This window comes from Candoia aspera, chromosome 5 (genome assembly GCF_035149785.1).
Source record: "Candoia aspera isolate rCanAsp1 chromosome 5, rCanAsp1.hap2, whole genome shotgun sequence".
NCBI classification, from domain to species: Eukaryota; Metazoa; Chordata; class Lepidosauria; order Squamata; family Boidae; genus Candoia; species Candoia aspera.
This window is the reverse complement of record NC_086157.1, coordinates 106,902,132-106,920,359: the sequence shown is the minus strand read 5'-3', so window position 1 is coordinate 106,920,359 and position 18,228 is coordinate 106,902,132. Positions and strand designations below refer to the sequence as shown.

The 18,228-nt window shown below is 41.4% G+C and overlaps 1 protein-coding gene across 1 annotated transcript in view; it reads left to right on the top strand.

The window, feature by feature from the left end:
* The window catches only part of GRM5 (glutamate metabotropic receptor 5), a gene marked incomplete at its 5' end in the record, with an annotated part of 241,551 nt that overhangs the window by 159,045 nt on the left and 64,278 nt on the right, over positions 1-18,228 (top strand). The window contains one exon of the mRNA XM_063305907.1: positions 17,412-17,647. Coding sequence (XP_063161977.1) covers positions 17,412-17,647 — 236 coding nt within the window. The remainder of the gene's footprint in view (positions 1-17,411; positions 17,648-18,228) is intronic.

Genomic DNA, 18,228 nt, shown 5'->3' with positions numbered 1-18,228 from the left:
GGTGACAAGGCCTAACAGATTTTACACACCTGAGGATACTCTTGGATGGTGTTGGAATAAGGGGGAAAATGCTACAACAGTACAGCAAAAGGACAACTTAAAGCTCTGGCTGGGAAAGTGGTGATGTCAATGACATGGCAGCAGTGCAGCACAAAGATGTTGCTGAGGCATGTTTGTGCTAGGGTTGGGTGCAAGAATCCATCCACTGCACTTGCGCTATGCAGCTCTTCAGATAGAAGAAGGCTTTGCACTGATGCTTCTTAGCAGACTAGGGCACATGGTCACCCTACCTCTTCTCTGTTGCTTTCCCAACTGTAACACCCAACTACTGACAAGAAAAAACTAAATGTTTTTGGCAAGGACTTCTCTTAACAAATCAATGCTGGCAACCCATTTTTTTTCCTCCTGTAGATGCTTGCCAAATTGAATTTTGATGATCCTGTTGTCTGACTGAATCTGAGTCAAACACAGGAAGCCAATGCTGCATTTCTGCAGAGTCTCTGAATGCACTGATTGCACATGAGTTCACACATCAGATGTTGCATCTTTGCTTCCAAAGAGAAATGCTCTTATTGAGGACTCAAGTTTTCATTCAGATGCAGTGTGGTTTTCTGTTCCCAGCTTGCTCTCCTTCCTCTCAGGGGCTGGATTTACCCAACACACATACACGGTTTATTGAATTGACCAATGTCAGGCCTCTAAGAGCAGCTCATAGCCAAGAAAGCTAGATTCTCACAAAGCCTCCTTATTCTGGTTTATTGCAAGGAAAAATGGATTAGGATGCATAATCTTGGAAACTGGGTATTTGTACTGTAGCACCCATTGATCAATGAGTATGTAATGCCAGGGACTCCTTGATGTCTTTGATATGATTTCTAACTGTCTCTTCACTTAGGAGGGAGTTTGCTATCCATTTAACAGATCTGAAGGAATGTCCACCTATTCTTGTTTTGCAGTATTTTGGAAATGTTCATTATCATTCCCAGGCTCAGAAAATTCTATGATACCCTTTTTCTGGAGTCACGCAAGTTCCCATATGTTATGTGGGAATGACCTTGGGAGACATGGAGAAGAGCCTCAGAATGGACAACCAGCATGTAAAAGGTATCTTGGCCCACAGAAGGAGGGAAGATGTGGGAAGTGTTTCAGAAGGGACCCTCCCTAGTTTCCCAGAGACTAAAAGGAAAGGAGGGGAGAAATACTTTCAGACTTGCAAGATTCTGTTAATGTAACCTTACAATAAAGATGGAGCTAATACTCCTGGTTGTGCTTCTTGTCTTGACTACCCTACCTTGAATAGTAAACTCACCAAATGGATTGAGTTTGCAAATAGGATAAACCACAAAAAGCCCTAATCTCTGTTAATGCTAATCATGCTAGATCTCTACCTTTGATGGTTATGCTTTGTGAACATGACCTCAGTGTGCGTAAGCTGTGCATTTCTTTATGAGGAATACATATGACCTCGTAATTACTGAGCACATTCTTTTCTATGTTGGGTGTGAGATGTTGATCTAATATTGTTTCACTTTTGAAATTCTTTGTTAAGAGTAGCATCTCAGGGATACCCCAAACACATCAATACTTTTCACTGTTTCTCAGGGTCTTTGTTGATGATTCAATCCTACTGACCCTCACACTTGCATCAGGTATTAGGAGTGAGATTCAAAACCCAAACAATATTTGTAAATTTAAAAGTTAGGTGCACATCTGTCAGTCTTACCAGGTAGACCAGACGGGAGACATGACCAGATGAGCTAATTTTACTTTATTGTAAGGCTACATTAACAGTCTGAAAGTATAATTCTCCCACTGTCACCTTTACAGCCCGATAACATAGGAAGGGTCCCTTCGGAGCCTTTTGCTCCCCCCACTATGCAGCTGTGGGCTATACTCCCTCTTATCTGATCATTCCCTAGGCAGCGTCTCTTCGCCCCATCTCCCAAGGTCATCCCCACATACCATTACAGTATCAGACCTTCTTTTAAGCAAGAGCCGATCCTCATGCAGAAAGAAGCATGAATATAAGCCATATTTCTGTCCTGACATTTGTAGTGGATGGGAAGAGATTCCCTGCAAAATTTCCCTTTGCAGGGCAGTTTACTGCAATGCTCTGGCAAGGAATGCTGTTAATCCAATTTTTTTCATACATCCTGTTGTTCCAAAGTCAATGTCTGATATGCCTGTGAAGCAATCAACAAAACAGATTCATTGTTTGGTTAAACAGCCCTCTGTTTCATGCTATCATCCTGTTCTAATTTGGGGCTGTCTTTGGTATCTCTTTATTATAGTAAATACTCAGGAATGAATTGCCTGAAGTCCTCGATTTTATCTATCAGAAGTATGTTTGGCTATCTAATGGAAAATCATTCTGCAGATGGCAGCTGCTGTAAATCTTCAAGCCAACAAAAAACAAAAAAACAATTAAATGTTTGCACTCTTCTCCCACCTCCACCCAGCTTCCTGGCAGACCATCCCATCACTCAAGCAGATGTAAAGTTAATCAGTGCTAGAAAAACAGCACCCCGAGATATAGTTATGGACATGTCATGGGAAAATGAAACAAATTGGGTTCTCTGGTGTGTGAAGGGGTAATGACATTTCTGTTTTGGAGCAATTTAAGTGGGAATAATGGAGTCCATATACAGGAGACTTCCATGCCGTTTAGCAGCTGCCTGATGTAGTGCATTACCAGGAGACTCTTCCTTGCTTTTAAGTATTCTCCTATCTCGGTTGGCCATCAGATGTGACAAGACAGGAAGAACTTCCTGCTCATTGGGGGTTCCCTGAACATCATTCTCTTATCATGGGTGTATTAGTGGAATACTTGGAATAGAATACCGGGGATACGTTTGAGATTCTGATTCCCTCTGAAACTGCCATCCTCTTAGACCAGCACCATGTTGCTACATTAGATGTGTTGGAATGTTGAGACTTATCTGCAGAACCTCAAAAGGTCTGGATCTTGGTCTCTAAATATTCACCTTCTTTCATATGAACCTGCCCGTCATCTAAAATAATTTTGTAAGAAGATTCTTCTCTGGAAGTCCATCCTTGAATGCTTAAAAGGATTGGTTATCAACAGAATTATTTTCTAAGATAGGACCTCACCATCACAACTGCCTTAGTCAGAAAATGTACCTGGACAGATCAATTGTTATGGAGCACATTACTTAACTTCTCTGACCTGATTGTTGCTCACTAGTAGCCTGTTCAATAGCACGAGGCAAAGAACTTCTCTTGATATTTTTTCCTACCAGTTCTCAAACAGATTGATGAATCTGAGATGTCTTTCCAAGGGAAGACAATTTTGATGGCATTCTCATGAGTGAAGTAGGGTGTTCATGTTGTTATTTAGTGATGTGAACAGATGAGGAATGCAGGTGAATGTCCCATCTTTCATTGCACAGTCTTCTCTCCAGCAGTGTGTGGCCTCTCTGACTTCCTACATTTCCATTCAAGAAGGGAACTCCTCCCATAATTTTTCCAAAACCCTCCTACTGTCACCATGAAGGAGGAGCTTTTCCTTGAGAAATGGATGAAGAGAAGGTCTCCTGGAGAAATTCAGAGAAATGGTTCACCCAATTTCTCTGCCCCCAAAATGGGTGGAACATTTTAAAAGGCCTATCAATTCACAGAGGAGTATTCAGAGTTTTCATTTTCAGTGGAACTTCTTTGCTTTTTGAGGGCGGCGGGGTGTGTGGATTTTTTACTTTGCCACAGATCTCTTTTCCATTATAAATTCAGTTTGCATTTTATTTTGAATGCTTTCAAGATTCTCAGCCTTTTTGTATCTCAGCTAGGACTCAGCAGGTATTAGAACCCAACTGACTTTGTCAAGATGAGGAAGCTAAGCAGGGTTACCCTTCAATTGATCTCGAGATCCCAGGAAATTCCAGGGCTATCGGTTAGTCTGAGAAGTTGAAAAATGTCTTAGAAGAAAACAAATGGAGAAGCATTTCCCTTAGTTTTGCAAGGAAAACTTCATGGAAGTCACCAGGAGTCAAGCTTGACTTGGAGGCCTTTCCTTTCTCCAACTTCTTAGAGTAGAAGTCTTCAGTTTTTAAATGGAAAACACACCAAGGTTTTCTTCACCAGTACGCTGCTGTGCTTCTGACATAGTGGTGATGATACTGATTTATTTTTTAGATTCCTTTCTCTGTGAGTTGAAAGTGTCATACTCCTACCCCAAAATCTTCCCCACAAGAAGCCTGTGGGGTAATTCAGATTGGGAGATAGAAGCTGACTTGAAACTTCCCAGAAAGTTTCTGTAGCTAAATATGGACTTGAACCTGAATTTCCCACATCCTAGTCCAAGCCCTTAACCACTAAACCACCCTGGCTCAATATACTAGAGTCATCGCAACACAAGGTGGGCGGTGAAGAAATATGATAAATAAATAATACTTACACACCTGTGGAAAGAAGTCATAATTATCATCAGCTTCATCCAACACTTCAGAATCAGAATTTAAGTGTTATCACAGATAAGCTGGGTTCACATGACGCTGTAAATGCTAAATTCATGCTCAGAAACCACAAATGCTATGTTCTCATAACATACTAACAAATAAATTATATTATGGTTTCCTACGATGACTTGATTCACACCAGATGCTGAGTCAATGGCTGGATTCCACCGTTCACAATCCCCCCATCCTATTTTAACCCGGTTGATTTGCAAACATCTATATCGGTGTTTCCCAACCTTGGCAACTTTAAGATGAGTGGACTTCAACTCCCAGAAATCTCCAGCCAGCCAGCCATGACTGGCTGGAGATTTCTGGGAATTGAAGTCCACACATCTTAAAGTTGCCATGGTTGAGAAACACTGATCTACCGTATATTGTAAAAACCGAGCATTCCACATAATGTTAAAAGAAGACAGACTTAGAAAATAATTAGAATTATCATGAAAACTGAACGAATAGGATTTACATTTATGTAGATATAGAAGTGGTTGCAGACTTAGCTGTAGTTTGGATATTTGAAGTTCTGGTGGAGGGGTGGGGTGGCAGGTATGAAGCTAGACGACAAATGCAGTAGAGTGGAAGGAATAGGACAAACAACTGGTCAGCCATATCTGCTAAAGGGCTGTCAGTCAGGGCTCTGGCAACAGGACACAGAATAAACAGCAGCTCCCATCCTAATCATGTGGGCTGTAAACAGCTTTTAGTGAAGAGAAAGGACTGAATGTCTGGCTAATAAATGAACTCATTAACCTTCACATCTGGGGTAGATTGGCATGTAGTGACAGGGTGAGGTGGAGGGAAATGAATACCTCATCACTTTCCTCCCAAGGCAAGAGATACTTGAAGGCATTCAGAAAAGTATCATTTGTTGGACATAATTCTTAGGGGAGCCCCAGAGACCTCCAGGCCGCAGGAAGCATGTGTGCCTGCAAGAAAACACCCGCTTAGCAAAAATCCTCATGGGAAAAAAAGGTCTGAAATTAAGGAAACCAGCTGTGACTCAGGGGTAACTTTCATATAACGCTTTTAAGGTGGCTACTGAAGTAACCCATTTGCTGGTTTTGTACCGTATTCTGACTCAGGAACTCATAGATTGCTGTTTGTCCATCAAGACTTTCTGGACGCCTGTGTTGTCTCTCAAAGGAATGGTGCTGTCCTTAAGGAATGCAGCCATGACTTGAAGGTCATCTACTATCTGATGGGCAGGTGGAAGTCAGGGCCAAGAGGACCTTTGCCCAGCTTCAACTGATGTACCAGTTATGCCCCTACTTGGAGCAAGAGGATCTTGCAATGCTCTCATCACCAGCTGGATTAGTGCAGTTGGACTCCTGCAATGCACTCTACAGGGGCTGCCTTTAAACATCACTTAGAAACTGCAGTTTCATATCTCTGGTTTAGATAATGTGAAAAGGAGCTGGGCAAATTCATAAAGGATAGGTCTGTTAATGGCTACTAATCTTGCTGATTATATACTGCCTCCAGAATCTAAGGCATATGTTGGAGAGCAATGCTTAAATCCAAATTATGAGTTTCTTGGTTGCCTGTGCTTGCCCATTGTGCTCTACAGAATACTAAGGCCAAATTACGGGTTATGGAACTAGTCAGATCCTGATGGAAAGTTATCTTGGAAGGGAGGGCTTACCTACTTAGAAACTGAGCCATGGGAGGTAGGGTGCTTTATCTCACTCCTTCCTGCTGTTTCTCCACTCAACCACAGGTCACCACCAGTTCCACCCACCCGCCGAATGTGCCTTCTCTAAGTAATACTTTTGCTAGGAACCCTGCGGGGATAGGAGAAGCAGCACAGCAGACACAGTTTGAATTGGAGAGGTGGTGAATGGCTAGGAAAAGATCAAGACGGACCTCATCACCTCTCCATTTCTAATCACTCTGCTCACGGAGTGGCATTTCCTGCAATTAAAAGGCCATCTGGGTTTGGTTACACTCCCTCTTTTTTACTATTGTGTGCTAAAGGCCCTTAATCTAATCTAGATGGATGGAAGAGGAAATAAAGCTGCATTGAAATGGACTCCAGTGACTGGCACCCTTCCCAGCCAGAGGTCCTTACATAATGTTAATTAACATGTTATTTCTGAGCACTGTGCACAAAGGTAACAAGCTCAAAGAATGAAGAGCTCTCTCTCTCTTTCTTTCTCTCTCTGTGTGTGTGTGTGTATGTTGTATAATATGGATATAAGGCATTTCAGATTTAACTCCTTTTTTACAGTGACAGTGAAAAAGCTACCTGGATCATGCGCACGTGCACACAACCCCACTTCATTACCATAGCTACTTGATTTATGCATTTACCCCCCAAAGAAGCCAACACTAAATTTAAGATAATCCCTCTGCAAAAGGAAGGTTCAATAGGAAAAACTTCTCTGCTTCAGTTGTCCTCATCTCAGTCAGCAAATCTAAAATGTCTCTTCCATTCCAAAGGTAAATTATCTGGGGGAAAACCTTGTCTTCCGTTCAGGTAAATACAATCACTCTGTCATATGCTTGTAAACATACTTGTAAAATGTGTATTAGGGCTTCAAGAGGCAGTGAATTAAGAGTGATATGATCTTGTTTCTGGTGATTCCCCCCAAGCCTTCTTTTTAAAAATAGATGTAGACCAGAATAGTGTGTGTGGCTCCCCCTTCATTTTGTTTTCATAACAATCCTGAAGGATAGGTTGTGTAAAAGGTTTGTGATTGGTCCTGGTCCATCCAATGGGTATCTCTGAATTTAGTGTTCCTCTAGTCCAAGTCCAGATCTTTCTCTTCTGAACCTTTCTTCCCCAACCAGATGCTTTCCAGATGTGTTGGCAGCCAGAGGCATCCACAGCTAGCTATGACAAAATAAAATCTGCCTTGTGGCTTCACAATGTAAGGTCTGCCCTTTCATATTGTGCCGCAATGTTTTATTTATTTATTTATCTATTTTTTTATCACCGCCCATCTCCCCCTCACAGGAGGGACTCTGAGAGGTTAACGTTGTGACATCACACACAAACACATAAGGGTCAGAGTTTGTGTCTCCGTGTTGTGATGCGTATTTTCTCACTTGGTCCCCATGGACAAATGTGGGTTACATATTGTACAAGCAGAGATGATGGGCATTCTAATTGAATATCTAGAACGCACTAGGTTGGAGAAGAAAATCACAAGCCACCTATAGTCACTGTTAACTCATAGCTTTCTGGAATTCCAGTTCTCTAAGAAGCTCATCTATACCAGGTCCCAATGTTTGTCCATCTAGCCCTGTTTTCCTCAACCTGGGCACCTTCCAGATACGTGTGTTTTAATTCCCCAAATTCTCAGTAATGAATACACCAACTAGGAATTTGGAGAGATAAAGTCCAGCCATCTGGAGGGCATCCTGGTGGGGTAAGGTTGATCTAGCCAGTTGAGATGGAATCAAGACTTGTTGTAGTTGTAGTTGTTATGGACCATTGAGCTACATGACACGACAGCCTCTTCCTGTTCACCCTTCCTCCTTAAACATCACTGAACTCAGTGAAAGCTTCTGAATACAAAAATCACACATGTTTAACACTGATGGCCCATAACCACTAGTAGCAGGAATAGCAGTGTGATTGATCATAATACAATTGACAGCTCCCAGGACCCTTCATAAACTAGGGTCACCAATGACTATAACACCAATTTATAACTAATGGCATTGCTCAGACCTCCTCGAACCCACCTCTGAGTGGTCTATTTCTAATTCCTCTCCCCTAGATCTCCGCAAAGGATCGTTACCTTGTCGTGGTGCTGGAGCTTGAGCACCTCAATGATGCCATGAGCTAAACCGTGAAGGGCCACCCAAGATGGGAAGGTCATGACAGAGAGGTCAGACTAAATGCGATCCCTGGGGAAGGTAATGGCAACCCACCCCAGTATTCTTGCCGTGAAAACTAAATGGATCAGTACAACCAGAGATATGTCGGTATACCATCGGAAGATGAGACCCCCAGGTCGGAAGATGGTCAAAATGCTACTGGGGAGGAACAGAGGATGAGCTCAACTAGCCCCAGTCGTGATGACGCAGCTAGCTCAAAGCCGAAAGGATGGTTAGCGGCCGACGGTGCTGGTGGTGAACGGCGAATCCGATGTTCTAAGGATCAACACACCATTGGAACCTGGAATGTAAGATCTATGAGCCAGGGCAAATTGGATGTAGTTATTGGTGAGATGTCAAGATTAAAGATAGACATTCTGGGCGTCAGTGAACTGAAATGGACTGGAATGGGCCACTTCACATCAAATGACCACCAGATCTACTACTGTGGACAAGAGGACCACAGAAGAAATGGAGTAGCCTTCATAATTAATAGTAAAGTGGCTAAAGCAGTGCTTGGATACAACCCCAAAAACGACAGAATGATCTCAATTCGAATTCAGGGCAAGCCATCTAACATCACAGTGATCCAAATATACGCCCCAACCACAAATGCTGAAGAAGCTGAAGTAGAGCAGTTCTATGAGGATCTGCAGCACCTACTGGACAACACGCCTAAAAGAGATGTTATTTTCATCACAGGAGACTGGAATGCTAAGGTGGGCAGTCAAATGACACCTGGAATTACAGGTAAGTATGGCCTGGGAGAACAAAACGAAGCAGGACATAGGCTGATAGAATTTTGCCAAGACAATTCACTCTGCATAACAAACACTCTCTTCCAACAACCTAAGAGACGGCTTTACACATGGACTTCACCAGATGGACAACACCGAAATCAGATTGATTACATCCTTTGCAGCCAAAGGTGGCGGACATCTGTACAGTCGGTAAAAACTAGGCCTGGAGCTGACTGTAGTTCAGACCATGAACTTCTTCTTGCACAATTTAGGATCAGACTAAAGAGATTAGGGAAGACCCACAGATCAGCTAGATATGAGCTCACTAATATTCCTCAGGAATATGCAGTGGAGGTGAAGAATAGATTTCAGGGACTGGACTTAGTAGATAGGGTCCCGGAAGAACTCTGGACAGAAGTTGGCAGCATTGTTCAGGAGGCGGCAACAAAATACATCCCAAAGAAAGAGAAAACCAAGAAGGCAAAATGGCTGTCTGCTGAGACACTAGAAGTAGCCCAAGAAAGAAGGAAAGCAAAAGGCAACAGCGATAGGGGGAGATATGCCCAATTAAATGCAAAATTCCAGAGGTTAGCCAGAAGAGATAAGGAATTATTTTTAAACAAGCAATGCACGGAAGTGGAAGAAGACAATAGAATAGGAAGGACAAGAGACCTCTTCCAGAAAATTAGAAACATTGGAGGTAAATTCCAGGCAAAAATGGGTATGATCAAAAACAAAGATGGCAAGGACCTAACAGAAGAAGAAGAGATCAAGAAAAGGTGGCAAGAATATACAGAAGACCTGTATAGGAAGGATAACAATATCGGGGATAGCTTTGATGGTGTGGTCAGTGAGCTAGAGCCAGACATCCTGAAGAGTGAGGTTGAGTGGGCCTTAAGAAGCATTGCTAATAACAAGGCAGCAGGAGACGACGGCATCCCAGCTGAACTGTTCAAAATCTTGCAAGATGATGCTGTCAAGGTAATGCATGCTATATGCCAACAAATTTGGAAAACACAAGAATGGCCATCAGATTGGAAAAAATCAACTTATATCCCCATACCAAAAAAGGGAAACACTAAAGAATGTTCAAACTATCGAACAGTGGCACTCATTTCATATACCAGTAAGGTAATGCTCAAGATCCTGCAAGGTAGACTTCAGCAGTTCATGGAGCGAGAATTGCCAGATGTACAGGCTGGGTTTAGAAAAGGCAGAGGAACTAGAGACCAAATTGCCAATATCCGCTGGATAATGGAAAAAGCCAGGGAGTTTCAGAAAAACATCTATTTCTGTTTTATTGACTATTCTAAAGCCTTTGACTGTGTGGACCAGAACAAATTGTGGCAAGTTCTTAGTGGTATGGGGATACCAAGTCATCTTGTCTGCCTCCTGAAGAATCTGTATAACAACCAAGTAGCAACAGTAAGAACAGACCACGGAACAACGGACTGGTTTAAGATTGGGAAAGGAGTACGGCAGGGCTGTATACTCTCACCCTACCTATTCAACTTGTATGCAGAACACATCATGCGACAAGCTGGTCTTGAGGAATCCAAGGCTGGAGTTAAAATCTCTGGAAGAAACATTAACAATCTCAGATATGCAGATGATACCACTTTGATGGCTGAAAGTGAAGAGGAACTGAGGAGCCTTATGATGAAGGTGAAAGAAGAAAGTGCAAAAGCTGGCTTGCAGCTAAACCTCAAAAAAACCAAGATTATGGCAACCAGCTTGATTGATAACTGGCAAATAGAGGGAGAAAATGTAGAAGCAGTGAAAGACTTTGTATTCCTAGGTGCAAAGATTACTGCAGATGCTGACTGCAGTCAGGAAATCAGAAGACGCTTAATCCTTGGGAGAAGAGCAATGACAAATCTCGATAAAATAGTTAAGAGCAGAGACATCACACTGACAACAAAGGCCCGCATAGTTAAAGCAATGGTGTTCCCTGTAGTAACATATGGCTGCGAGAGCTGGACCATAAGGAAGGCTGAGCGAAGGAAGATCGATGCTTTTGAACTGTGGTGTTGGAGGAAAATTCTGAGAGTGCCTTGGACTGCAAGAAGATCAAACCAGTCCATCCTCCAGGAAATAAAGCCAGACTGCTCACTTGAGGGAATGATATTAAAGGCAAAACTGAAATACTTTGGCCACATAATGAGAAGACAGGACACCCTGGAGAAGATGCTGATGCTAGGGAGAGTGGAAGGCAAAAGGAAGAGGGGCCGACCAAGGGCAAGATGGATGGATGATATTCTAGAGGTGACGGACCCGTCCCTGGGGGAGCTGGGGGTGTTGACGACCGACAGGAAGCTCTGGCGTGGGCTGGTCCATGAAGTCACGAAGAGTCGGAAGCGACTAAACGAATAAACAACAACAACTCCCCTAGATTCATGCTTCTGTTTCTATTCACACATTTAACAGGTAGTGGTTTTAGCACATTCATTATTTTTTTCTGTGATTTCAAAAAGAGTCTGTAAATGCCATAGAACAAATCTGCAACTATGTTTTCCAATGAGCCAAAATTGAGAGGAGGACAAAATACCTACTGATTATTTAAAAATATGGTTTGTGGTAAATAAGAGACACTTACACTGTGAGTCCCTGGACAGCTTCCCAGTATTCAAATACCAGTAGCACACTGAGTCCTGCATTGATTACTCCACAACCATCACTTGCAAGCCACATGCACCTCCCAAAGCTTTTACAGTGGACTCTGGACAGTCTGAACATAGGTAAAGGGAAAGTTTTCCCTTGACATTAAGTTCAGCCGTGTCCGACTCTAGGGGGTGGTGCTCATCTCCATTTCAAAGCTGAAGAGCCGGCATTTGTCCATAGACACTTCCGTCGTCATGTGGCCAGCATGACTAAATGGAATGCCGTTACCTGCCCTTCAAAGCGGTACCTATTAATTGACTCACAATTGCATGTTTTTGAACTGCTAGTTTGGCAGGAGCTGGGACTGGCAACGGGAGCTCACCCCGTCACGCAGATTCGAACCACCAACCTTCTGATCGGCAAGCTCAGCAGCTCAGCGGTTTAACCCGCAGCGCCACCACATCCCTCAGTCTGAACATAGCCAACCAAAATTTGACAACAAACTATATCTTCCATGATATTGGGTGGAAAGTAAAGCAGAATCTAAGCCATTAAAAAGGCTAAAGCAGGGTTTCTGAACCAGGGTTCCGTGGCACCCTAGGGTTCCGCAAGAGGTCACTAGGGGTTCCCTGGGAGATTGTGATTTATTAAAAAAATTATTTCAAATTCAGACAATTTCATATTAAAGAGGTAAGTTTCATTCTTTATTTTTAGTTTAAGAACCCTCTTAATGCATATCTACAGGGCTACCCATGAAACAAATATAATTATTTTGTACCTTCTGGCCTATCTGAGCCTGAATGTGCAGGGGTTCCCTGAGACCTGAAAATTATTTCAAGGGTTCCTCCGGGGTCAAAAGGTTGAGAAAGCCTGGGCTAAAGGAAAACCAAACAAATGAGCAAAACAGAAAACTAAACACCTCACCACCCCCAAACATATACAACTCCTTCCTTGCAATTAACTTCAGCCCTCCCTCCCCCAAATATCTGCATTTTTTTCCTCCCAATTTGATGAAAGACAACTGGCTTCTGAAATTTCTTGCAAAGGAGAAAAAAAAATCAGTTTAATTTTCCTGGGTGGAATGTGGTGTTCTGGAATTTGCATGGTGACAAGATGGTCAGTGTGTGTTGTGTGTATGTGTATGTGTGTTAGTGAATATAGTGTGTAGTATGTAGTATGTTAGTCTTTCACAGGAGGAGAGAAATTTCAGAGAAATGGTGATACTTACTGATGGGTGCCCACAAGCTATATGTAATCTTCTTGTCTATCCTTGGACAATTCTCCCCCCAGCCATCTGCTGACTCCCTACATCCCAGTCCTCTGTTTCCTCCCAAGGGAAAATCTTCTCAGATGGGGCTTCTTCAGATTGGGAAGCATGGGCAGCCAGAGATGCTTGTGAGGGATGGAAAGAGGTGTAACAGAAAATAATAACTTCCTCCACTATCTCCATCAAAACACCAAGAGGCATTTGAAATAAATCCTCCAGAGAATACAAGAGAAATACAAGAGAAAACCAGAAGGAAGAAATCTCTTGAGAAAGTGAGACATTTTTTTGCACAGCATTACCGGGTATCCCAAATCCTGCTCTTATTGTATGATTGTCCTTCCTCTTGGAATCCTCTGTTGCAAATTCATTCCAGCTGGCAGCACCTTCCAGGTCTCCACTGAACTTGCAAACTATTCCTTTGTAACATAATGTTCCAGGAAATAAATAGGAGATTTCCTGCATGCAAAATGTGTGATCAGCCATGGATCTCTAGTTTTCATTTCATTCAAAGAAACCAATTGTCGCTTCACCACCATATGTAGAATTAATGTATCAATCTTGCTTGCATGATATTGCATAGTAATGGAGAAGGCATGTCATGCTAGAACAGCAAAGAGACAGATAATTTGACTACACTGCTTGCAAGCAGCCAATGAAGAAGCAAATTTACATTCCGTAGGATTTTGCATTTCCCTGAATTCACCCATTATTTTTTCCTGGCTAATATTTCAGCAGGATCCTTTTTTATTAACCAATTTAGTGTACCCATTCCCAACACAGGTATTCTTCAACAGTGGCAGCTGCAGCAAATTGTGATGATGCCCAGCTCATGCTAAGTGCATGATGACCTCATCTTACAAATGCTGCCATTAGGTACTAGTGTCCTGAAGTCTAATGCACATATATAAGTGGTAGAATTTGCATGATGACATCATTGTGCAGATGTTGTCATTTGCCAATGAATGCCCATGCTTCCCATATGTGTGGACTTCTGTTGCCAGAATTCACCACCCAGCATGACCATTACAGAAAGTGCTGGGAACTGAAGCCCACACATCTGGAGGCTGTATATATTGGGGAAGGCTGCCTTAAATGTTTTCTGCCCTCCCATTTTTCTCTGAAAGGTCTCAGTTGTACTATTGTTGATCTAAATTCAGATGATTAATTTAATTGCATTAATTTCATTCAAGTATAAAGGCTTGTCCTTTTGGTTATGATCAGAGGAAAGAAAAACAAAACAAAAATGACAGCCCTCCATGAGAAACATCACAATTGCACAGGAACCAACAAGGCACCCTAACCCATTGAGTTCAATAGTACTTAGTCACAGATTCGTAACATATTGCAAATTGAATAGTTCATATTATCTATCACAAGTGGTGATGTTTTAAGAGTACGGGAAAGTCAAGTAGATGATGATGATGAAGAAGAAGAAGAAGAATTAAAAATGCAAATAAAAAATAAAGGAAAAGAAGACCTTTATACTTATGTGTGATGAAGAAGCGGACCTCCATATTTTCTACAGTATTGTTTGAGATATTGTTATTTGAATTTTGAAATTCTGAAACAAAGATCCAACAGTAATAGACTGAAAAGTGTTGCTTTTTTCTTGTTATTACTGGACTTGGTATTGGCAGACTTTAATCCTTGCATGTCTATTTTAATAACACACACAACACATAGACACAAATAGATGGTTGGAGGCAACCAAATCAGGACTTCAGCATGGGGGAGGATTTAATTATTTGCCTCCACTATAATTCTGACCCAAAATATGCTACACCAGTTCAGTTGACTGCAATGGAAAGAAAGTTCTCAATATTATAATCATTTGCACCATTTGGATTATTACAATATCACTGCCAGCAATTGCTTCTAGCATTCTGTGGTTGCCAATGTTAGTTCATTGCCATGATGTAATTCAATGCTGCTTAGCTCCGTGAGCATTCCATTAAAAATCATATCTATCTTACCACTCAATCCATTAATCTGTTAATCTATCAGTATTTTAATAAGTAACTTCTCATCCCTAAGGATCTATCAAAGAATTCATATTCAGTTCCATTAGTGATTGTCTTCAATTTTCCTCTCTGCAGCTGACATTCTCCACAGTTAGAGCTGAGTTGCTATTCCTTTTTCTCCTTCTTTCTTTCCCTTTCATTTTTAAAAATGTCCAAAATGTTTACTTTTCTTATCCCCCCCCAAAAAAGAAGACCATTTAAGGCTCTCTTTTTATTCTCCATCATCTTTTTCTAATGGATACCAGTTTTCTCCTACAATACCCCAGAATGACACTTTGTTTGTAACTTTGTGGAGAATGGATATGGTTCTTCTTTTACTATTGTTACACTGGCAACAAGGGAAAAAAATAGGGGAGGAACAATTGATTTACTATCACTTTAAATGATGAAGCCCACTCCCAAGAAACAGTTGGAGAATTTCTCCTCCTCCTTAAAAAAACAAAAACAAAAACCATCTAACACAAAGGTATACTTCCTCCCTTCATTTGCTGCCCCAAAATAGAGTGGACAATTTGGTGGGTCCCTTTGTATAATTTCATGCCATACAAGTGTCACTATATGAATGAGCTATTACAACAGCATAACCCAACCTGGGAACCACCAGATGTGTTAGAATCATAAATCCTAGCTGGAATTACTAACCTTAACTTTCCCAGCTTAACTTTCCCAGCACATCTTGAGGCTGCCAGATTGGGGGTAGGTTTCATTAATTGAAGTTTTGACTCTACCCAAATGGAGCCTCACTGTGACATGGTTTTGAACATTACTTGTGTTGAAATGCTATTTTTTTGTACTACAGTGATCCCCGGAAGAATCAACGTACACAACTGGAACAAGCTGTAGTAATCATCCTCATCCTGGCCTTCACTCATCAACTTCATCTTCATCTTCATGGTCATCCTCATCTTCAGTTTCTTACATGCATTCTTATAAGGTAGTCCTCCTTGATCCTACATATGCCAGTTGGGTTTCTCCAAAATCACAATTTTCACCAGCTTGAGTCATGGCCTAATAGTTTTGCCAAGCTTTATATAGGGCTCAGTATAGATTTTTATGAATAAGCTTAGTTAACATATGCAGGTGGTGGTCATGTTCCCATGAGGCACATCATCTAATAATGCCTACTTATTCCAATATTCAAGAGAAAGCCGAGTCTTTTCATTCAGTTCAAAGCTCTTTAAATAACAAAAACAAAAAACAGCTAGGCTCCCAAATATTTTGTATAGACACAAAACCTCAAGAAACCCAGCTATGGTTGCAGGTTCTCCACATTACACCAGTGAAAGGAGTTTTGATGTTGGTAGTGGCCAAAAGTGTCCTATGTTTTCCTGTATCCATGGAATCCAAAATTCCCTCATCCTTCCAGCCGCTGCCTCCAGGTAGACTTTGGAGCTGATGTAGCTAATTTCCTTCCATTGCTTTTAATGCCCCAATAAACTGTCAGAAGTTTGGACAAATAGCTGCTCTCTTATGTATCTGTTATATATATCAGGCAACAAATCTGTTGCTTTATTGGAAAAAATTGTCTTCGAGTAATTCCAGGATTTCTCATTGATGGGTGAAATAATCCCTCTTACTTCATTCCATGTGATTTGTGTGGGGGAATAAGCCAGGAATTTCAGTGAAGGGTCAGCTGCAGATGCTTCAGCTGAAGGTCTCTAAAATTTAGCAGTAAAAAGGACAGTGTGTAAATAAAGAGGTACATAAGAAAAATTGAAAGAGCTACTGCTAAATCAGACCTGGGAACCAACCTTCTTTCTTTCATGCCTGCCTGCCTTTTGAGGACATAACCATAACCCCCATAAGCAATTACACAAAAAATGTCCAGTGACACTGGAACTAAACTCTTGCAAAACATTAAATTGTACAATCATAATGCTAAATCCCAGCAGAAATAATAATCAATGTTCTGGAAACCATCCAGAACCAGTAAGATAACAAATGCAGCTCATGAATTAGACACTGTGCCTTAAAAGAATATGCTTCTAGCCTGGAGCCTAACACTTCAAATTCTTCTTTTAATTCATTCTAGGTTTGTTGCCTCAGCTGAGGAATAATTGCTGAGAAGCATGAGCCCTCAGCATGTATGAGATCTTTGACTGATGCAGGTCCCAAACAAGTCTAGGTAGGCCCAGATTTTCAATCTGATGCTTTCCAGCTGCTGCCACTGGTTGATCTCATCTGGCTGCTGACTCTTCCTCCAAATTGGAATATGAGGTGCTGTCCAGAATAGAAGCCAAAACTCAATTCACTTCCAGTGAGGACCTAAAACTGTTTAAACCTGAAGGAAACCAAAGACTGTTGCATGCCCATAGGTGTCAGAAGAATGGAATTTGCCTCATGTGTCTTTCTTGTCTGCTCTGTAGCCCTTGTTAACTTCAGATCCCCTTGTTACTCCCAAGGATGCTTTCCAGTAATTCCCTTTCATGGTTCAAAAAAGCTAGCTCCACACAAAAATTGTTCTCCTTTTATTTTATCTCTGCAGTGATGGCTGGGCAGACAGGTATGATGTGACAGATGGCTACCAGCGTGAAGCTGCTGGTGGAATAACAATCAAGCTCCAGTCTCCTGGTGTGAAGTGGTTTGATGATTATTACCTGCAACTTCATCCAGAGACCAATCAGCGAAATCCATGGTTTCAGGAATTTTGGCAACACCGGTTCCAGTGCCGACTGAATGGGTCCCCTCAGGAGAACCCCAAATACAACAAGACCTGCACCAGTAAGTTTTCTGTCCCTTACAACTTTATGTAATTAGAAGCAATGTTGTCCAAATGGTTTATTATATCTAGAACTAAGTATATTAGAAACAGGGCTATCTGGATGAAAATAATGGTCCTGCTTTTAAATGTTCACTGTTGCAGTGATTTGGGGGAAGTGACCATTTCAGACGGTGTTTTATGGATTAAATATGGTTGGTTATTCTACTTCATTGATTCATTTCCTAAACAAATCAAGATGTGCTAATGGAAAATGCACAAAATCTGCAGAATTGTTCTTGTTTCTATACCTTTATTCCACTCGGTCTCTGCATCACCTTGCTTTTTTTTTTTAATAATTGGCAATCACATTTGTAAGAAATTCTGCAGGCCTATTTCTTTCAGTGTATGCAACTTATACACATTTTCTGTTGCAGAATGCATCATAACAATGGTGAAGTATAATCTTTGATCAACAAATGCATACTTCTGCATTTGTGTTGTGAGTATGAGAAGTGCATTGTAGAAGTTCATTTTCTGATTATTTTACCTAGAAGTGTATATGTCTATACATGCGCTATGTTTTGAAAAAAATCTGTGAATG